General features: G+C 45.2%; 1 protein-coding gene across 1 annotated transcript in view; it reads right to left on the reverse strand.

The window, feature by feature from the left end:
• The window catches only part of TBC1D2 (TBC1 domain family member 2), a 58539-nt gene that overhangs the window by 25514 nt on the left and 9999 nt on the right, over nucleotides 1-23026 (reverse strand). Inside the window, exons 5-6 of the mRNA XM_077140180.1 lie at nucleotides 17684-17814; nucleotides 10388-10584 (exon numbers count right to left, since the gene is read on the reverse strand). Of these exons, the coding sequence (XP_076996295.1) occupies nucleotides 10388-10584; nucleotides 17684-17814 (328 nt within the window). The remainder of the gene's footprint in view (nucleotides 1-10387; nucleotides 10585-17683; nucleotides 17815-23026) is intronic.

Here is a 23026-nt window from a genome sequence, read left to right on the forward strand (position 1 = left end):
ACCATTTCTAATCTCCAAGCCTAGTAGAAAGAATTCTAAACCAAGCCCACCCTTCTCCATCTTTCTGCACCCAGCCCTCCCCATAGCTGCCTTAGCTAGTCAGGTCCTGGGGCAGGGATAGGTGAGGCCAGGAGAATGAGGCCTAAATTCTCAGTTCTACATTCAGATGGTGGGATGTAAGACCCCTAAGGTGGCCTCAGTGTTGTTCAGAATTCCTATGCCCTTCTTTTAATTGTTTCCAATTATTAGATCTGTTTCATCTAAAATAGATGACATATTTGGACATGTGGAGAAGGCTTTACCCTTTTCCTAGGCAGCCCTCTGCTGTCTTAGGGAAGTTTCAAGGGCAGTTGCATTCCAGGTTTGTTTACTGTGACTACAGGTACTAAATTTGAACCCTGGTGCCTAAAGGGATTTTCTTTTTCTTTTTGGGACTCCAGGAATACTAATTTTTATATATGGGCTTATTTATCCTTAAGTAATTAGAATAGAGCTCTCATAGAATTTTTGTTTGCTGATTTGGTATTACCAACTAGAGGCAGGAAAATATTCATTACACAAACAGACACAAATAGAAACACACACACACAAAAGTAGAAACAGAAATATGAAACTTCCTAATTTGAACCTCACCTTGTCATCCTTTCCTGCTCAGCTTGAATATTATAAATCCTCCTGGGCCTCCCTGGGCCTCTACTCCTGTAGGCAGTTGCCAGGGAGGCAGAAGTTTTGCCGTGGCTGAGCTGTTGGCTTTAGAGAGCAGTCCAGGCCACTGAGTCCCCTGGTGGGTCTGGGAGGGGACACCACTTCTATCTCAGGGGCTTCTGCCTCTGATAAAGAGGGATACGGAGGAGGGGGGGGGGCCTCCTCCTTTCCTGACCTCCCGGCCCTGCAGTTACAGGGTGCAGGGACAGCAGATGAAGCAGTTAATAAAAACCCTATGGGAAGAAGTAAAACTATCACTGTTTGCAGACGATATGATACTATACGTCGAAAACCCGGAAAAATCCACAACAAAACTACTAGAGCTAATACATGAGTACAGCAAAGTAGCAGGTTACAAGATCAACATTCAAAAATCTGTAGCATTTCTATACACTAGCAATGAACAAGCGGAGGGGGAAATCAAGAAATGAATCCCATTTACAATTGCAACTAAGAGAATAAAATACCTAGGAATAAATTTAATTAAAGAGACAAAAAACCTATATAAAGAAAACTACAAAAAACTGCTAAAAGAAATCACAGAAGACCTAAATAGATGGAAGGGCATACCGTGTTCATGGATTGGAAGACTAAATATAGTTAAGATGTCAATCCTACCTAAATTGATTTACAGATTCAATGCAATACCAATCAAAATCCCAACAACTTATTTTTCAGAAATAGAAAAACCAATAAGCAAATTTATCTGGAAGGGCAGGGTGCCCCGAATTGCTAAAAACATCTTGAGGAAAAAAAACGAAGCTGGAGGTCTCGCGCTGCCTGACTTTAAGGCATATTATGAAGCCACAGTGGTCAAAACAGCATGGTATTGGCATAAAGATAGATATATCGACCAATGGAATCGAATAGAGTGCTCAGATATAGACCCTCTCATCTATGGACATTTGATCTTTGATAAGGCAGTCAAGCCAACTCACCTGGGACAGAACAGTCTCTTCAATAAATGGTGCCTAGAGAACTGGATATCCATATGCAAAGGAATGAAAGAAGACCCATATCTCACACCCTACACAAAAGTTAACTCAAAATGGATCAAAGATCTAAACATTAGGTCTAAGACCATAAAACAGTTAGAGGAAAATGTAGGGAGATATCTTATGAATCTTACAATTGGAGGCGGTTTTATGAACCTTACACCTAAAGCCTGAGTACTGAAGAAGGAAATAAATAAATGGGAACTCCTCAAAATTAAACACTTTTGTGCATCAAAGAACTTCATCAAGAAAGTAGAAAGACAGCCTACACAATGGGAATCAATATTTGGAAACGACATATCAGATAAAGGTCTAGTATCCAAAATTTATAATGAGATTGTTCAACTCAACAGCAAAAAGACAGCCAACCCAATTACAAAATGGGAAAAAGACTTGAATAGACACCTCTCAGAGGAGGAAATACAAATGACCAAAAGGCACATGAAGAGATGCTCAATGTCCCTGGCCATTAGAGAAATGCAAATCAAAACCACAATGAGATATCATCTCACACCCACCAGAATGGCCATTATCAACAAAACAGAAAATGACAAGTGCTGGAGAGGATGCGGTGAAAGAGGCACACTTATCCACTGTTGGTGGGAATGTCAAATGGTGCAACCACTGTGGAAGGCAGTTTGGCAGTTACTCAAAAAGCTGAATATAGAATTGCCATACGACCCAGCAATACCATTGCTGGGAATCTACTCAAAGGAATTAAGGGCAAAAACTCAAACGGACATTTGCACACCAATGTTTATAGCAGCGTTATTTACAATTGCAAAGAGATGGAAACAGCCAAAATGTCCATCAACAGACGAGTGGCTAAACAAACTGTGGTATATACATACGATGGAATATTATGCAGCTTTAAGGCAGGATAAACTTATGAAGCATGTAATAACATGGATGGACCTAGAGAACATTATGCTGAGTGAGTCTAGCCAAAAACTAAAAGACAAATACTGTACGGTCCCAATGTGAATCGACACTGGAGAATAAACTTGGAATATGTCATTGGTAACAGAGTTCAGCAGGAGTTAGAAACAGGGTAAGATAATGGGTAATTGGAGCTGATGGGATACAGACTGTGCAATAGGACTAGATACAAAAACTCAAAAATGGACAGCACAATAATACCTAATTGTAAAGTAATCATGTTAAAACACTGAATGAAGCTGCATCCGAGCTATAGGTTTTTGTTTTGTTTTGTTTTGTTCTTACTATTATTACTTTTATTTTTTTTTCTCTATATTAACATTCTATATCTTTTTCGGTTATATTGCTAGTTCTTCTAAACTGATGCAAATGTACTAAGAAACGATGATCATGCATCTATGTGATGATGTTAAGAATTACTGATTGCATATGTAGAATGGTATGATTTCTAAAAAAAAAAAAAAGGTAAGCACAATACTACCTAATTGTAATGTAATTATGTTAAAACACTGAATGAAGCTGCATCTGAGCTATAGTTTTTTTTATATATATTTTTGTACTTTTTATTTTTATTTTCTCTCTATATTATCATTTTATTTCTTTTTCTGTTGTCTTGCTATTTCTTTCTCTAAATCGATGCATATGTACTAAGAAATGATGACCATACACCTATGTGATGATATTAAGAATTACTGATTGCATATGTAGAATGGAATGATTTCTAAATGTTGTGTTAGTTAATTTTTTTTAATTAATAATAAAAAAAAAAACCAACCCTATGGGACCCTTTGAATTCCTCTGAAATCAGGGAGGACAGCTATCTTTTCTCCACTAATCTTTATAGGCAAAATTCAACATTTTCTCATCACACTGATTGCTGGGAGAGATAAAGAATTGAACATATATCATCTCTCTTAAAGAGCAACTTCAACTTTAATACTTTTCATACAGCCGTTCTCAGGACATCTCTCTCCTGATTCTAGATCATAATGAGGCCACATTGTATATAAAGAAACCATTCTTCATTTTTTCATAGGCTCATAACTAAAACCTTTCCAACTTTTCAAAATACAGCCTAAAGGGCTACATTTAGGAATGCTACCAGAACTAGAATTTCCCATCCTAAAGAATTTCAGTAATCAATAGCCAACCAGGAACACTTGAACAATACTAATGCAATTTCACAAACCAACATTCAAAACAGACACTTAACACTTATTTATATATAAGTAATACACCAATTAATAACTAAACCAACACACCAGTTAAAAATTAAACAGGGCTTAAAACACTTACTATATCTAAGTAACACACCAATCAACAATTAAAACAGGCATCATACATTTGCTTAATTTCATTAAATACCAATGAATTGTTGGATTACTTACTCAACAAACTCAGGGTAGGGCGTTGAAGCCTGTACAGAAAAACACAAATGAGAGCTTGGAATCCTGTACAGAATGCACCCAGAAAACAGAAAGATGTCGAGGTTAAAGCAAAGGAGATCCTTCTAGAAGCAGGACACAGGGCCTCAAGCCCAGGTCCAGGGGATTCCAACCACTATAGTAATGTCCCAATCCACTTTTACCTTGATGAATGTGCTGGTCTGAAACTGTTGTGTACCCAAGAAAAGCCATGTTCTTTAATCCTGATTTAATATTGTAGGGTGGCATCTTTTTGATGAAGTTGTTTCCATGGAGAAGTGGTCCACCCAATTGTGGGTGGGACCTTTTGATTAGGTGGTCTCCATGGAGATGCATCTCCACCCATTTAAGGTAGGTAGTAATCCACTTACTGGAGTCCTTTAAGAGGGAACCATTTTGGAAAAAGCTTTGGAGCTGACACAGACAGAGACCTTTGGAGATGCAAAAAGACACTCCCAGGGAAGCTGTTTGAAACCAGAAGCCAAAGGACCTGTAGATGCCAGCCACATGCCTTTCCAGCTGAGAGATGTGTTCTGGATACCATCGGCCTCTCTTGAGTCAAGGTATCTTTCTCTGGATGCCTTATTTTGGTCATCTTTATGGCCTTAGAACTGTAAACTTGAAACTTAATAAATCCCCTTTATAAAAGCCAACCCATTTCTGATATACTACATTCTGGCAGCATTAGCAAACTAAAACAATGACCCACTCACCCAGTCAGATGTCTGGACTTGGAATGTGAAACTGTTTCTCTCTTTGAAGCTTTTTAAGGCACTGAGGGTCTGGAGTGCCGGCAGAGAATAGAAAAACCCAGGTACCCAGCCTCCAGACTAAGGGTCTAGATGCATTTCCATGTCCTGCCGGGGCTCCAGAACTTTGGGCAGTCAGATTCCTTGCTTCTCAGGAATCTTTGTTTCTTCTTGGGTTGCCCAAGTGATACTAGACAAAAGCAGTGGGTTCTCTGCTTGATATGCATAACAGACAATCCATGACACTGGAGTTTCAAAGAGAGAGAGTTTAAAACTACACGTGGCAGAAACAAAATAAAACAAAAAACTACATGTGGCAGGAGAGCAGATGGCCTATTGGCCCCAAAATCTGTCTCTACGAGTCTAAGGAGTTCAGGACTTTTATGGATTCAAACAAGGGGGTATGGAGTTGTTGCCATTACAATATTAGCAGAGGGCTAAGACTAGGCCAGAATGACCACTACGATAGTAAGTATAAACAAGGGTAAGATCAGTTGCATTTCAGTAATTTCAGGTCATTGCGTATTCTACAAGATAGAAAGAAAAATATCTATAAACTGATTCAGTAATCTTAATCATTTGATAATTCTTAATTTCTCAGGTACACTGCTGTGACACGTGGAGATCCAAGAAGGATAAGGGAGAGGACTAAGGGCCCTGGTGGGTCCCCATGAGTGGGAAGCTGCAGCTAGAACAGAGGGCTCCTGCCCCCTAATCCAGGAACCTTGCTGTTCTCCATGCTATAGAGCTAGTGGGTTTTGCTTTTCCAATTTCCTTAAAAAGTAGGAACAGCTATATTGTGCTTTTTTTGGGGGGTGGGGTGGGGGGTGGATCATAAAAAAATTGACATTTCTTATAAACATTTTTGACTACAAGAAGAAATATATGCCCACCACCTAAGAACATTAGCCCTTTGGTAGACGTTCTTAGAGACTTTGTTATGTCCATAAAACATACAACTGATGCAGCAGAACATTCTCAGGGATTTCTCGCCTTATTAAAGGATTTGTTGACATGTCTGTTAGGAGGCTAATGGGCAGATGGAGTAGTACAATGAAATCAAGATCAGAGACCAGTGGAGAAGGCAGCTCAGGCTGTGTGACTTTTAAAAATGTAATCACTGAAGGCAGAAGCCCCATGCCAGGTACACCCACAATGTTAGAAGTTGGCTACATTTCTGCACACGCCACACAAAAGTATTAAAACCACAAAGGGAAATGGGCAGTACACTGTTTTTGAAGCTAATCCTGTCTTAGGATGTGTGACAGCACCTCTCCAGGTCAGTCACCATCAAACACCATGATTTCCAGAAGCAGAAGAGTGTTCCATATACAGATGTACCCCAAATGCCTTAATCCCAGCTCCCTGATGGACGCTTAGTGTTTTTCCAATTTCCACCATTGTAAGCAATGCCTTAGGATCAATATTTAGAAATGGAAGTGCTAACCTAATGATACTTTCTTAATTAAATAGTTGTTGGGCCCATTTCAGACTTTAAAACTTACAAAGTTGATAAATCATCCTTCATAAAATAAACCTTTATCTTATTGAAGAGTCCATACTTTCACCAACAACTGGAAGCCCAGGCAGGTGGGCCCAGCGGGGCGGGCACGGAGTGCTGGTCTGGAGGCCAGCGGGTGCTGGCTGAGTTACACGGGTCTTGTCACCATTCCAGAACCACCTAACAAGGGAAGCCTCATGCAGGGCCCTTCCCAGTCTCAGCTTCCCCAAGTGGGAACTGAGGTAATGGTCGGTCAGCGCGGGGAGCTGCCCAGGGCCCCGCCCTAAGCCAAACAGCCAAGGCCCTCCCAACCCTCCTCCCAGGACGTCAGGGCCGGGGAGCCCGAGGGGAGGAAAGCAGCTGCATGCCATCTCTGCCGTGTTTCCTAAACACATTTCGGCCTTTAGCAATAATTCTGAGTGAGCCAAGGGGGCCCTGAGGGCCAGGAGGTGCAGCCAGCAGATGGCCACAGCCCCACCTGGACAGCATCCCATCTGCTGGAGCAGACGGCCTGCAGGCTGAGTGCAACTGGGTCACTTCTGAGGGCCCTGCAGCCCAGGCAATCAGCCACCTGGTGCTGTGTGCCAAATCCAACTCTTCCAGGGGCTGGCGCCTGGGGGCCCGGGAGAGATAAGAGCTTAATGGGTATCATTAGAGAGGCTCACAGCTTACTGTGACTCCAGGGGGGCCCGGGAACGTGCTTATTTTCTCCAAAGAGCAGTTGCAGTGCTTTTGTCTGATGCTGGGCCTTGCTAAAGGACAATGGAGGGGACAGCTGGGCTGTAGGGAGAGCAGGGACCTGCGGGAAGGGACCTGGATCCCAGTCCTGGCTTTTCAGCTGTGGGATCTCGTGCAAGTCGCCCTCCTTCTCCGAGCCCCTTGGTGTGGCACGCTGAGGAGCAGAGGCTCTGGGGGTAGCAGACTAGACTGTGAACCTAGCTCACTCAAGGGGGGAGACCCTGAGCACACAGAACCTCTCCAGAGCTCTGTTTCCTCTTTAGGAAAAGGGAGGTGGAACTGCGGTAAAGGTTTCAGGAAGCCCCCGCCCTGGGCCTGGGACACACTTCTTATCAGCAGTTAGCTGTCCTCATGTCTTTCTTTCCCACTGCATGGTGAGGTCCCCGAGGGCAGAGATTTGGCCCCAATATACCTCTACCTGTTGTGGTTCAGAACTGCATGTACCCCAGAAAATGGTGTACCCAAGAAAATCATGTTCTTAAAGCTAATCCACTTCTCTGGTGTGAACCTATTGTCAGTAGGGCTTTTTGATGAGGTTCCTTCAGTTAAGGCTGGGCCCAGGGGAGGTCTTAACCCTCTTACCGGACTCCTTTATAAATGGGATGAATACAGAGAGAGAGAAAGCCAGAGAAGCAAGGAGCTGAAAGCAAACGGGGAAGAAGAGGAAGAGGCCAGGAGCCGTCGCCATGTGCCCCACCACATGGCAGAGCGGCCCAGGATCGCAGCAGCCGGGCTTCAGGACGAAAGTGTCGCCTAGAGGATGCCGTGACTCGGGCATTCTTACAGCCTTAGGCTATAATCTAGTGCATCCCGCTGTTTAAGCCACCCCACCTCTCGGCGTCTGCTTTGACCAGACTAGGAAACTGAAACGGCATCCTCTGTGGTTTTGGAGGTAATGGAGTTTGAGAGGCAGATTCTTAAAGAGTTCCCAAAGCTACCTTGGGCCACCTGGCTGGCTGCGCCAGGTCAAGCCCCCTAATTCCCACGTCCTCCTGAAGCTTGAGGAGGGGAGATGCAGGAAGGGGTTTGCAGTTGTGGCCCCCCGAAAGTCCAGGAGCTCCTTCCCCAGTTGCCAAGGGGGACTCATAGGGTCTCGAGGGGAACTGCTCTCTGGCCAGCATTTCTGAGTGTCAAGGGCACAGCGGGGACCAGTGGTCAGGCCTGCCTTCGCGTCATCTTTCCCCTGCCCCACTGGCTTTGACAGCCAGTTTGACGGGAGAACCTCAGAGTGGGAGAAGGGGCCTGGGGGTGCTCATTTCCTCGTGTGGAAGGAAGAACTGACTCCCTCCCCCCAGCACAGTTATGAGGCCTGAATTCCTTGTCTCCCCAGAGCCCCTGCCGGGCATGCTGGGCAGGGAAAGCCACGGAATGAAGCATGTGGGGACAGCTGCTGGGTGCTGGATGCTGGGTGCTGGGCACTGAACTTCGTGAATCCTGACCCTGGCCTCTCCAGTCAACATGATCATCTTGTAACTTCCCTTACAGATGACGAAACTGTGGCTCAGAGTGGGTGAGATGCTGGCTCGGGGCCAGAGCTTGGGCCTGGGCTGTCTCACGCGGAGGCCCGTGTCCCATATCACCCCCCGGACTGAGGTGGGTCTGTGCTGTGGATCGAGAGCCTGCAGACCCCTGGATGGTGGGTGAAGGCACAACCACAAGGCCTGCTCTCCCACAACCATCCGGTCCAGGGGGCAGAAGAGTTGAGGTTTACTAGAAAGTTAAGTAGCCAAAAAAAAATAATCAATTTTTTCATCTCGAAAAACAACTTCCTCCTAATATTATTGCTCTGAATGTATGGGAGCTGTTGAAGTCTGGGAAACACTTATCAATCTCAAAGAGTCTTACCTTCATTTACTGAAGAATGGTGAATCCTATAGGCTACAAGGCAATCGGGACAAACCACAATGAAATCCACATCTCCCTTTCTGCTTCATTTGACAATCGGTAATGCCTTAGAAGGGAAGGCTGAGCCAAGTGAAGCTGCCCATGCAGTTTAGAAGGATGGAGGAGATGTGGTGAAGGGAAAGGTGATGTTTACAATCAGGATTTTTTCCCTTCCACCAGGTTTAGGTTTGGGCTCGGCAGCAGGCACACCCGAAAGCCCTGCAGCAGGAACACAGACAGGCGGGAGGGGAGGGCAGCAGCTGGGCTGTTTTGCAGCACTGGCACAGACTTCATGTTTTGTAATCATATATCTGGGTGTCAGTGGGCTTAATGCCTGTCTCTCCATGACACGTGAGCACCGGTCAGGGCGGGGCCTGGCTTCTCTCACTGTTCTCTCCCCAGCACCCAGAACACTGCCTGGACCCAACGGGCCTCAATAACGACTTGGTGGGTAAATGAAGAAATTGAGAATGTGTCACCCACCATCAGCTCTATCAAACAGAACCCCTGAGCTGCGAGGAACCAGGCCTCTGCTGTGTGCCCCAATATCTGCTGACGGGCCGCTGCTCTGGAGCAGGAAAGGCAGAGGCGGGGCCAAGCCAGGCTGGGAAAGCATTTGCCAGGACTGTCTTCTCCAGAACTGGAGCAGATGGGAAAAGAAAAAACACACAAGGGGAGAACACTCAGCAGTCAGGAGAGCCCCCGACTCCTGCCCGGCAACTTGGGCAGTCACAGGAGGGGCAGGCTGGGCCGTGGGGAGCTGCAGCTGGCCCCTCGCTGCTGGGCTTCTGGGCAACACTCACGTTAACTGTATCACTATCACACCGGAGGGAGCCTCTTCCCTGGGCTGCAGCCCCCTCGGCCTCCGTGCCCTGGGGACCTCACAACTTCAAGGGCAGCTCCTAATTTCAACCCCGTTTTGTATCTGGGTAGGATCGGGGAATGATTTTAATCTCTCTGTGTAATCTGTTCTCTACAATGAGTGCAGAGTTGTTTCTTTCTGTAATTTCTATAATTAACTTCTCCCTAGATGGAGCCTGCGTAGACTGGGGCTACACGGGTCCTGCCTGCTTCCTCTGTCCTGCCTCAGTGCTCACCGCCGGGCCAAAGGGCCCCCTCCTCCAGTGTCCTTCCCAGGACCCTGCATCTAGGTCCTTTCCCCACTGGGCGCAGGCTCAGACTACATCTGACCCTCCAGATGGGGTCCAAGAGAGTTGTGGAAGTAAATACCAAGAGCCCCTGCCCTTGGCAGCCTTTTGCCCCCCTGGGCTGCATGGCAGCACACTCTGAGATGTCAGCAGCACGGCACTGTCAACCTTTTGCAGCTCAGCCTTTCCTTCAAAGACAGCAGAGCAGCCTGGGCCCAGCTGGGAGCATGGCACTTTCAGCTTGTCCGAAGGCTCCAGGCCTGGAGGGTCCATGGAGCGGGGCCTCCCTGGGGCCAGGGCTCACCTTCTGAGACGTTAATTCCTGGGTGAGCACTAGCACCTGCTGCTCTAAGGCCGCCGTCTTCTCCTGGGAGGTGCGGGCCCGTGTGAGTCCTTCAGGGAACAATGGGAAGGTAGCATTTTGGCGCTTGGCTTTCTGAATGAAATTTGCTGTCCGAGAACACTTGGGTGTAGGCTTTGAAGAATCTTCTGGCTCTTTTCCTGCTCAAGAGGAGAAACACAGGTTACACAACTGACAAGAATAGTTCTCAAAGTTGAACTTGTTTCAGAAACACCTGGAGGGCTGGTGAAGATACATCGCTGGAGTCTCAGAAAGCGAAACCTAGAATTATGACCCAGCAGTTACACTCCTAGCTGTAGGACCAAAGGAACTGACAGCAGGGATCAGCTGTCCACCGAAGTTCAGAGCAGTATAATTCACAACAGCCAAAAGGTGAAAGCCACCCAAGCCACCAAGTGTCCATGAACGGATTAGAATTAGAACATGGCCTAGCCACACAATGGAATTCAACCACAAAAAGGAATGAGGTTCTGGTACATGCTACAACATGGACAAAACTTAAAGTCATTATACTGAGTGAAACAATCCAGACAAATACTGTTGACTCCACTTATATGAAATATCTAGAATAGGCAGAGCCATAAAGACAGAAAGTACAGGTTACCAGGGGCTAAGGGGAGAGAGAATAGGGAGTTTTAGCTCAACGGGAGCAGAATTTCTGTTTGGAATGATGAAAAGTTTTGAAATGTGATCTCTGCATGACACTGTGTATGTAATTAATGCCACTGAATTGTGGCACTTAAAATGGTTAAGATGGCGAATCTAAAGTTACATATATTTTATAGCAATAAAAATGCTATAAAAATAAAAAACTGCTCGGGCCATTGGGCCCCACTCCCAAAGCTACAGATTCAGTGGGTCTGGGGTGAGACCTGAGGATTTGCTTGGTAGGAAGGTTCCCAATGCTGCTGACACTGCTGGCCTGGGACCCCACTTTGAGAACACTGGACCATCAACCCACTGTCTACACTGTGCTGCTCAGTTGACCTGGTCTGCAGAAGACAGGTATGACCCATCCGGCCCCTCTTCCACTCTGGCCTGTCCTCTGGCCTCGGGCCCCAGCCTCAGGTCTACCTCCTGAGCCGTTATCCGCCATGTGCCATCTCCTCAGGTGCAAGTTCTATTGGGACAGCCGGCTTATTCTGGGATTTCACCTCTTCCCTCTGGGTGATTTTCAAGCACACAGATCTATAACCCACATTCTTGCCTCAGAGAGTATTTCAAGCTCTTATTTGATTTTTATGGCAATCTAAGTTAGGAGATATTTTTCAAAGTGTGGAAGCTATCCAAGTGTCCACAAACAGATGTAGATCAACAAAATGTGGCCTAGCCATGCAACGGAATTCAACCACAAAAGGAATGATGTTCTGCAACAAGAAAAAGTTAGAACAGACATTGCCCAAAGATCCCTATAGACTGGGAGAAGGATTAAAGGAGAAGGAGGAGCAGAAAAACCGCATGATCATCTCAACTGATGCAGAAAAGGCATTTGACAAAATCAACATCCTTTCTTGTTGAAAACACTTCAAAGGATAGGAGTAGAAGGGAACTTCCTCAGCATGATAAAGGGAATATATGAAAAACGCACAGCTAACATCATCCTCAATGGAGAAAAACTGAAAACTTTCCCCCTAAGATCAGGAACAAGACGAGGATATCCACATCACCATTGTTATTCAACATTGTGTTGGAAGTTCTAGCCAGAGCAATTAGACAAGAAAAAGAAATACAAGGCATCCACATTGGAAAGGAAGAAGTAAAACTCTCACTGTTTGCAGATGATATGATACTATATGTCAAAAACTCCAAAAAATCCACAGCAAAACTACTAGAGCTAATAAATGAGTACAACAACGTGGCAGGTTACAAGATCAATACTCAAAAGAACAATCTGAGGGGGAAATCATGAAAAAAATTCCATTTACAACTACAACCAAAAGAATAAAATATTTAGGAATAAATTCAACTAAAGAAACAAAAGACCTATACAGAGAAAACTATAAGAAATTGTTAAAAGAAATCACAGGAGACCTAAATAAATGGAAGGGTATACCTTGTTCATGGATTGGAAGACTAAATATAGTTAAGATGTCAATTCTACCTAAATTGACTTACAGATTCAATGTAATACCAATTAAAATCCCCAAAACTTACTTTTCAGCAATAGAAAAACCAATAACCAAATTTATCTGGAAGGAAAGAATGCCCCGAATAGCTAAAAATATCCTGAGAAAGAAAAACGAAGTTGGAGGTCTCACACTACCTGACTTTAAGGCGTATTACGAAGCTACAGTGGTCAAAACAGCACGGTACTGGCATAAAGATAGTTATACTGACCAATGGAATTGAATAGAGTGTTCAGATATAAACCCTCTCATCTATGGACAACTGATCTTTGATAAGGCAGTCAAGCCAACTCACCTGTGACAGAACAGTCTCTTCAATAAATGGTGCCTAGAGAACTGGATATCCACTTGCAAAAGAATGAAAGAGGATCCATATCTCACATCTCATACAAAAATTAACTCAAAATGGATCAAAGACCTAAACACTAGATCTGAGACCATAAAACTGTTAGAAGAAAATGTAGGGAAATATCTTATAAATCTTATAATAGGAGGCAGTTTCCTAGACCTCACACCCAAAGCACAAGCACTGAAGAAGGAAGTACATAAATGGGAACTCCTCAAAATTAAACACTTTTGTGCATCATAGAACTTCATCAAGAAAGTAAAAAGACTGCCTATACAATGGGAGACAATATTTGAAAACAATATATCAGGTAAAGGTCTAGTATCCAGAATATCTAAAGAGATTGTTCAATTCAACAACAAAAAGTTCAGACAACCCAATTACAAAATGGGCAAAAGACTTGAACAGATACTTCTCAGAAGGGGAAATACAAATGGCCAAAAGGCACATGAAAAGATGCTCAACTTCCCTGGCTATTAGGGAAATGCAAATCAAAACCACAATGAGATATCATCTCACACCCACCACAATGGCCATTATCAAAAAAACAGAAAACAACAAGTGCTGGAGAGGATGTGGAGAAAGAGGCACACTTAGCCACTATTGGTGGGAACGTCAAATGGTACAACCGCTGCGGAAGGTAGTTTGGCGGTTCCTCAGGAAGTTAAGTATAGAATTGCCATATGACCTGGCAATACCATTGCTAGGTATCTACCATTGCTAGGACATGAGGGCAAGGACACAAACGGACATTTGCACATCAATGTTCATAGCAGCATTATTTACAAAACAAACTGTGGTATATACAGACGATGGAATATTATGCAGCTTTAAGACAGAATAAAGTTATGAAGTATGTAATAACATGGATGGACCTTAAGGACATTATGCTGAGTCTTTGATAAGGCAGTCAAGCCAACTCACCTGGGAGAGAACGGTCTCCTCTGTTAAATGGTGCCTAGAGAACTGAGTGAGATTAGACAGAAACAAAACGACAAATACCGTATGGTCTCATTGATATGAACTAACATTAATGGATGAACTTGGGTAATTTCAGCTAAAAACAGAGGTCATCAGGTAATTAATATTTCAAAACTTTAAAAAAAATAAAGGAGAAGGAGGAGGTATAACAGAGAAAATGGGATTTAACAAACGAATATGGCTGCTGATCACTATATTAATATTCCTTATAATTTCCAATGTTTCGGAGTAGTGAGATGGAAAAATCTGAGATGGCAGAACAGGAGTCCATGACAAACTCTGGGACCTGTTCTGTAAGTACTTGTGGAAGTGTGCTTTGAAAATCATTCTTTCTTTGCTTTGTATATATGTTATATTTTACAATGAAAAAATGTTAAAAAAAAAAAAAAAGGAATGAGGCTCTGATATATGCTACAACATGGACGAAACTTAGTCATTATGCTGAGTGAAACAAGCTAGATGCAAAGGACAAATATTGTATGACTCCATTTACATGAACTATTTAGAATAAGTAGACTGTCTCAAGGCTGCATAGTCCTTTTATTTCTTCTAGAGCAAGGGTCAGCAAACTATGGCCCATGGGCCACATCCAGCCTGCTTTTGTAAATAAAGTTTTACTAGAAAGCAGCCAAGCCCATTTGTTTAGGTATTGTCATGGCTGCTTTTAATCGACAAGGGCAGAGTTGAGTGGTTGCCACAGAGACCACCGGGCTCACAAAGCTTGCGATATCCACCATCTAGCCCTTTGTAGGAAATGTTGACCCACTCCCGCTTTTGAGTTACTAAGTTTTTTTTTGGCACAGACTCAACATCAGAAAATCACTTACTGGGCCTCCTTGCCCTGCTCTAGCACAGCCTGTTCTTTAGGGCTCGGCCATCAGGCTGTACCAAGGGACATTAACCCTGTTCTCATGATACCACTGGTCATGCCCAGTGAGGCCCCAGCAGGAGAATCCCCCTCAGCCCTCAGTGCCAGGAAAAGTCTTACTTTTTCTATGAAAATTTGTTTCAGTCTAAAGGATAATGGAAAAAAATCTAGCCACTTGCATTCCCCTCTTTGCTTAGGTTGCTGGGAAGCCCAGAACCACATCTGCTGCCCAACCTTAGGCCCTCTGTAGGATCTTGTCTACATCTCCTAACCCAAATTACTCTTTATTTTTCCCTCCTGTGTATTTTAGCAAGTGATCACAACCCTTTTGAGACTAAGGTGTCAAAGGTGCTAGAACTAAGGATGTGGGTGGGGGATCTGAGGGGAGGATGGGGACTGAACCATGTCTCCCTCAGAGCCGTGTCCAGGTGCTAATAATAACCCCCGTTCTGGGGTAAGACCCATTTTTAACTAAAGCCTTGAAGATGCTGTAGTTAAGGCAGGGGCCAAACTGAATGAGGGTGGTCTTCCTTCAACACGGCCAAAGTCCTTATAAGCAAAGCAGAATGGAAACAGAAGTAGAAGCCAGAAGGGGAGGTCAGAGGAAGAGACAGACATTCTCATGAGACGGCAGCTGTGATCAAGCTGTACTGGAGCCTAAAGACCCGGGAGGGAGCACAGCCTGGCAAAACTGCGATGTGCAGGCTTCTGGACCCCAAAACCGAGAGCAAATATATGTGTCGTTTAAGCCAACCAGTGCGTGGTGTTCGTCAGAGCAGCCCTGGCAAACGAAGACAGAAGGAGAGGACAGGGCATAGAGGACAAGCTGAATGACTCGGCGTCTTTCCTCTGGAGACCAGGTCGAGGCGGGCTAAGCAGCCTTGAGTTTGTCTTGTTACTCTAGTAGGTGGCAGGGACCCAGAACTGCTGGGCCTTGCTGAGTGCAGGAGCGGAGTGTGGTCTTGTCCTGGAGAAACCCAGCTGCGCAAAGTGTGGCCCTCAGTGGTGTACAGCTCTTCCTTCTCTTCCAGGCCCCGGGGTCTGGGAGAGCAGGAGGCCAGGGACTGCTGTGCCTACATTACAACTGGAGACAAGGCCCAGGATGCTGTGCTGGTTTGGAACTGTTGTGTACCCCAGAAAAGCCATGCTCTTTTAATCCTAATCCAATCTTGCAGAGGCAGACCCACTGTTTGGGTGGGATCTTTTGATTAGATCATCACCCATTCGAGGTGGGAATACTAGTAGACAGGAGTCCTTCAAAGAGCCGACACAGAGGGCAGAGAGATGAAAGCAAGACACAGACATTTGGAAATGCTAAACTAAGAGGAAACCCAGAGTATGCCTTGGAGAACTAAGCGAGGACCCACAGATGCTTAGAGAGAGCTGTTTGAAACCAGAAGCCAGGAGAGAAGGACAGCAGAAGTTGCTATGTGCTTTCCAATGCGACAGAGGAACTGGATACCATCTGCCTTTCCTTCGAGAAGGTATTCCCTTGTTGATGCTTTACTTTGGATATTTTGAAGGCCTTAGAATTGTAATTTGTAACTTAACAAACCCCCCTTTATAAAAGACAATCCCCTTCTGGTATATTGTCTTCTGGCAGCTTTAGCAAACTGAAACAGATGAGTTTCCAGTCAGCGCCCAGATCAAGCTGGAGGAGATGGTGGGACAGGGTGAGGAGGAGCTTTTAACAGTGTCGGATGTTAGATTTTATTTGGAGGGTGAGGCTTCATGGCAATGAAGATGAAGTTTGTAAAATCACAGATCTAGAAAATGAGGCTGCAGGCAACGGTGTGAATCCTGTCACCCACTGTGTGGCCAGGAGCAAGGCCCCGCACTTTTCCATGCTGAGGACACTACTGCACCTACCATCAGCTGTCATAAGGACTAAGCAGGTGAATGTAGGTAAGTGAAGAAGATGCAAAGTGAAGAAGCAATTGCAAAGGAATATATATATGATTCTACCTATAGGAAGTGTCCAGAATAGGCAATTCCAGAGACAGAAAGTAGGTTACTGGTTGTCTAGAGCCGAGTAGGGTGGGGGTATGGAGGAGTGATGGCTAAAGGCTGCAGGATCTCCTTCTGGGGTAACAAATATGTTCTGAAATTGATTGTGGTAATGGATGCCCAATCTGTGAATATACTGGGAGCCACTGGACTATATGCTTTAAATGGGTAAGTTGTATAGTATGCAGGTTGTGTTTCAATAAAGATGTCACCAAAAAAGGGCTTAACGCAGCCCTGGCACATGTGGCCCTGCTATGTAAGTGTAGTCACGTCATCATCATCATCAATTCGAGACAGTGGGATCTTCTCGTGAACTGTTCTCTGTGTCCTCCAGGGATCTGTGAGGTGCTGCTCCAGCATCCCTCATCCCAGAGAGACTTCTATCCCGCTGGGGGCTTCTCTCATCCTAAGATGTCCCCACAGGGCTGCCTTGGCCCGTTTTCTTCCTACTGTTTTTTACTTTAAAGCTTGTTCTAAGGGAGTCATCAGTGATTTTGAAGACGCCGACCCCCAACGTGGGGTCACCCACATTTTATGAGCAAAATAAAAGGCTACATCACAGCTGGAATGGATGCCTATGGGTCACCTGTCCCACTTTCTCAGGAAGATCTGATTCTAATCTCCCCTGAACGATGGAGACTTTAATGTCCTCCGAAGGGTGTTCTTATACCCTTTTCACATAAATCCTTTAAAAAAAAGAAAGAGGGAGGGAGGAAGAAAAAGCATGAGAGACTTTCCCTTACGACTTCTAGAATCATTGCAACCAGACTGTATGGAAGCCCAGGAGGAAGCCACAGGAGTGTTCTTCCTTTGACAGAAGTACTCGAATGTGGGTTTGCAGGAGAGAGGGCGCTGGTTCGGCCCCGGGGGGCTGGTCTCTGAAGGCAGCTCAGGCTTGGGCAGACGCTCACCTGGGGTGCTGGGGTCAGGGGGCGTGGGCTGCTCCTCCCTCTGCTCTCCGCTCCGTGGAGAGTCTTCCTCCTGGGGCCCGTGGCCTGCGCCTTGGGCCTGCTTGTTGCCACGGATGTTACACATGGTGTTTCTGGAAGAACGGACGGAGGAGCGTGAGGCTGGCTGCAGGCCGGACCAAACAGCCGGCTTAGTAGCCAGCAGGCCCCTCGGCCTTTCCACTCTGCGGCAGGAGCCCAGGCCTCCAGCCACGCAGCCCGTCATCCTGACTTGTCCCTGACTCCTATCGCCCTGCTGCTAGATCCTGCCTGACACCCCATCCCTCACCGTGCTCCTTTTCATTTTCCCACGGCACCATCTCCTTCTGCACACTACGTCTCTTACAGGCAGCAGAAGCTTGGCTTCCCTGGCCCCTGCCCCACTGCTGGAGTATAAGCTCCACAAGAGAAGGATGTTTGTCTGGTCTGTTCACTCATGTACCTGGAGTGCTTAGAACAGGCCTGGCATACGGAAACACAGAAGGTATTTAACTAATTAGATGTTGAAAGAATGCCGAATGGACCTGCTGAACCAATTTCCTTAAGCTTTCATCTGCTCTTGTCACTGCCTGGCTCAAAGACCATTACTGGCTTCCTACTTCTGCTGAGACAAGTTCTGAACATCTCTTCCAAGCCATCCTCCTCTTCTTTCCCTCCTCAGATTTGTTTTCTCTGAAGCCTACACTGACCCTCTCTTAACCCCTAAGGAGCTTACTGCAATGTATATCTGGCCACTCCTCAAACAAACACTTGTCTGGGCTAAAGCCTCAGGTGACACTTCTCTAGGAACTGGGCACTAACCTGCCTGCAGGCCTGTTGGCACCTGGCACTGGGTGGTGTGTGTCCAGAGTGTAGGCTCAATAAATGTTTGGTTTGCAGGATGGAATGAGGTAGCATGAGGGCTGGCCTCAGACCACTGATACTAAACAAATGCATCATTAGCCAGAGGAAAAGACGGCACCAATAAAATGGAGTTCACTTTCCCTTGTAAAGAGATATAAGTTGACATATATAAGATTCCAAAACTTATATCAGGGAAGAGAAAATGACTCAATGCGATCACCAGGCTGATGCTTTTCAAACTGCAGGTTGTGGCCCTAGTGGAATATAGTCAGTTTATATGTCTTTACGTGTAAGGTAACATGACTGGCATTTAAAAAATGAAATAAAAAATGTCCGAGTGCACCCCACTTGGGAAGGGTTAGTATCGTTTTATAAATTACATGTACTGATCTGTAATACAAAAATTGTGGGGCATGGTCAAAAGAGTCTGGACAGCTTGGCACGCAGAGGGCACCTACTAAAGGGCAGTGAGAGCGTGGCAGAGGGCACCTACTAAAGGGCGGTGGGAGTGCGGTAAGAAGAGGTCCCCACGTCTGCGGGCTGTGGCAGAGTCCCCGTGTGCGACATCAGCCCCGAGCAGTCTGAGCCACACGGTGCACAGTGACTCCAAAAACCCTCATTCTGCATCACTGAGATGCCGGATAAGTACAAACCCGTTTTCTAAATACCTTCCTGGAGTCCTAGGAGAGGAAGGGAAACCTCTAGGGGCTGAAACGAAATAGGAGGTGAGACTCCCGTGGGGAGCACAGAGGACAGAAGGTGGCTCAGACTCCTCTTCAGCAAATACCCACTCCTGCCGCCACCGCCGTGGGAGGGCGCTCTCCCACCCCCTGCCTGACTTTGAGTGTGGCTGTGTGACTTGGTCTGGACCACGGGGTGTTGGCGGATGTGATATAAACAGCTGAAAACGGTGCTTCCATAGAGGGCTTGCCCTCTTGGACCCCTGCTTTCCACGGTGAGGAGAACACGGCTCAGCAGCTGCTGGGCCCTGGAAGGTGGACACGTGGAGTGGACCTGGAGCTACCAAAGGCTCAGGGCCAAGCCCACCTGAGCCTCACGTAGACGGGCTGAACCCAGAATGTGAGTGAGAAAATAAGGGCTTATTATTATGCGGCACTGAATTCTGAAGGGATGCGCAGCGTTATTGTGGTGAAAGCAAGCTTGTCTAGGGAGCAACTGCTAGAACCCTACAGTCTTGACTATGAGGGAAGAAAGAAAGATTTTGGGTCCATGACAAGTGAGGAGTTGGAACTGAAATCCCTAGTAAAGCTGGGACTCTTGAAGGTCCATGCCTTCTGGGAATAGGTAGGTTAAACACAAACAAACAAAAGCACATGACAAAAAAACATGCCCTACGAGGAAATTAACACAAGGAAATTGTAGGTGAAAGTTCTGAATAAAAAAAAAAGTCTCCACTTAATAATCTGAAATCATAGATCTACCATCATGGGCATTTTGTTTGAATTTACATTTCTGGGAAGTCTCAAGCCACAACATTAAATTAAAATGGCCCCAGGTTGGCCACACCCCCAGAATGACACAAATTCTCCGTATCAGGAAGCATCCTCAACCCCGCCCTTCAGGATTCTCACACACGAACTTAACCAAAGATAAGCACATAGTAAAAAATCACTGAACAAACAAGGAAACAAGCCACCAGGAACGAAAGGCAGGAAAACAACAAATGGCATAATTAGCCCTCCAAGGACTTCAACTATTGGAATGACCCGATCCTAGTCACAAAGCAGCTTCATTAGATTGAGAAAATAAAACACTGAATCAAGGAACAAGGACTATAGAAGTAACTAGGTAGCTTTAAAAAAGATTCCATTAGAATTCTCAGAAATGTAAAATATAGTAATGGAAATATAAAACTCAATGAATAGTCAGACAGGAGGTTCGGTACAGCTAATGGGGAAAGCGGTGTACTGAAAGATCCAAATGAATTATCCAGCATTTTGCAAAGAGTCATAGGTAAAAAATATGACTGAAACACACGGAGCCCAGAATAAGAATGAGGGCCTTTAATCCTGCATAGTTTAATGTAATGCCTGGATACACCTGCATAGTTTAATGTAATGCCTGGATACACCCTAGAATATACTAAGCAGATAATCAAAATGTATTGGCAGGGTGGGCCACAGTGGCTCAGCAGGCAGAGTTCTTGTCTGCCATGCCGGAGACTCGATTCTCGAAGCCTGCCTGTGCAAAAAGAAAAAAAAAGTATTGGCAAAATACCTTGAGGGATGGCAGAAAAAGTACAGAACTATTAAATTTTACCACCACGGAAACCCCTGATAGTGTGTCAAATGTTAGAGACACCCAAATCAATAGGCCAAGCCCTTGATCTTGAGGCTTACTCTTTTGAAGCTTATGTAGGTAGTGGAAAAGCTTAGGCTACCTATAGGCATGCCTAAGAGTTACTTCGGGAGGACCTCTGCTGTTGCTCAGATGTGGCCTCAGTCTCTCTAAGCCCAACTCTGCAAGTGAAATCATTGCCCCCCCCCCACTGGACATGACATCTAGGGGTGGGAGTCTCCCTGGAGGTGTAGGAGATGACTTCCAGGGATGAGTCTGACCCTGGCACTGCAGGATCAACAATTCCATCCTGACCAAAAGGGGGAAAAGGTATCAGTGGCTGAGAGAGTTCAAAGATAGTTGAGAGACTACTGTTGCGGTCACTCTTATGCAAGCTTCAGTTAGGCATTGCTACCTATCTTAACCTACCAAACCCCAACCAAACCATTCCTGCCAATCTTGAAGAACACCTACGGCATTACATAAGATTCTACAAAGGTTCCACATACTAGGGTAACTTTCCAGAAACCTACAACCTCCAGATGGGACCAGATTAGTCCCGAAACCTAGAGGGTCCAGCCTCTCCAGAGCATCAGCTAGTTCCATCTCCCCACCCCATATTACTGACAGCCCCTTCCAACATGAAAAAGTTAGAATGGTCATAGCTCAAACACCCCTAAAGACTGGGAGAGAAAAATTATAGGTGATGGTGGCGTTACACAGAGAAGGTAGGGATTACCAAATGAAAATGACTGCTGAATCATTAAATTGATATTTCTTTTAGTCTGCAGTATCTTAGAGCAGTCAGAAGTAAAAACCTAAAATTGTGGTTTGTAACCCATAGCAACTCTGAAATTCGTTCTACAACTAATTGTTGTGCTGTGCTTTGAAATGTATTGCTTTTTTGTATATATGTGATTTTTCACAAAAAAGAAAAAAAAGTTGATAGTGATGATAAAAAATATTTATTCTTTCTAGCCTCCTATGTTCTGGAGCTAATTAAAGGAAAAATTAGAGATGAAAGCATCTGCTTAATATATTCTAGGATGTATAACAAACTCTGGGATCTGTGCTGTAACTATTTGTTGAAGAGTGCTTTGAAAACAATTGCTTTTTTCTTTCTTTGCTTTGTATATACGTTATATTATACAATAAAAAAGTTAAAAAAAAATATGCCAGAGATTGAGAAACATGGCGAGTAGAATGAGAAAGTCTGTGCAATGCTTTTCAAACTCGAACATGCATAAGATCACCAGGAGATCATGCGAAAAAAAAGATAACCCTAGAGATAAAATTTATGCCGACATTTTCTTCTAAGAGTTTTATAATTATAAAATCTAATTTTTTTTAGCATATAATTGCTCCTAGTGCCCCCTGGTCATCTGTTTTATGTAGGTAAAGGTCTGTACTAATGTCCCCTTTTTATTCCCCATTTTAGTACTTTGAGTTTTCTTTTCTCTTGGTTAGTCTAGTTAAAGGTTTGTCAATTTTGTTGACCTTTTCAAAGAACCAAATATGACCTGAAAATTGCTTTTAGAACAAATCCAGATTTGGGTTCAGCTAGGTCCAGAAGAGGAACAGAATGAGCTGGATGTTCATGGGTAGCACAGCTGACGGAGGGAGAACCAGTCAGATTAGGGGAAGAGAAGAGTCCGGAACTCAGGTCTCCTGATGCCTGGCCTTGAACTTCACTCCCTGTTCCTTTTACTCTATTATTGCCGAGGTCTGACTGTAAGGAGCCCGACTCTTTGGGGTACACTCTCCCCTGCCTGGGCTGAGCACTAATGCAGAGATTCAAGGCCAAAGCACTGGCTTGTGGAGTTCAATCCCGGACGTCATGCTCCAGCGCCCAGAACCAGGCCTCCCCAAAGTGTTCCTGGCAGGTGGCCCCCAGGCAGCGGCACCACCCTGCGTGGGAAAGACGTGTACTGCCCTTGCCTGGAGCAATTCCTGTAGCATCTTCCCTGTGGGTGTAGCTCCAGGTCTGAGAGGCTTGTGCCCCGGCCAGCAGGGAGGGGTAATTAGGACTTTTCTGGAAGGAAAAACCTCGGACAAGCCACTCATCCTCTCTGAGCTTCAATTTCCTCATCTGTACAGTAGGCATGACAATCATAACCACGGAACACATCGATGGGCCCTTTCACAGGCCAGGCTCTCAGCTGGACA

The sequence above is a fragment of the Tamandua tetradactyla genome, chromosome 2 (genome assembly GCF_023851605.1).
Source record: "Tamandua tetradactyla isolate mTamTet1 chromosome 2, mTamTet1.pri, whole genome shotgun sequence".
NCBI classification, from domain to species: Eukaryota; Metazoa; Chordata; class Mammalia; order Pilosa; family Myrmecophagidae; genus Tamandua; species Tamandua tetradactyla.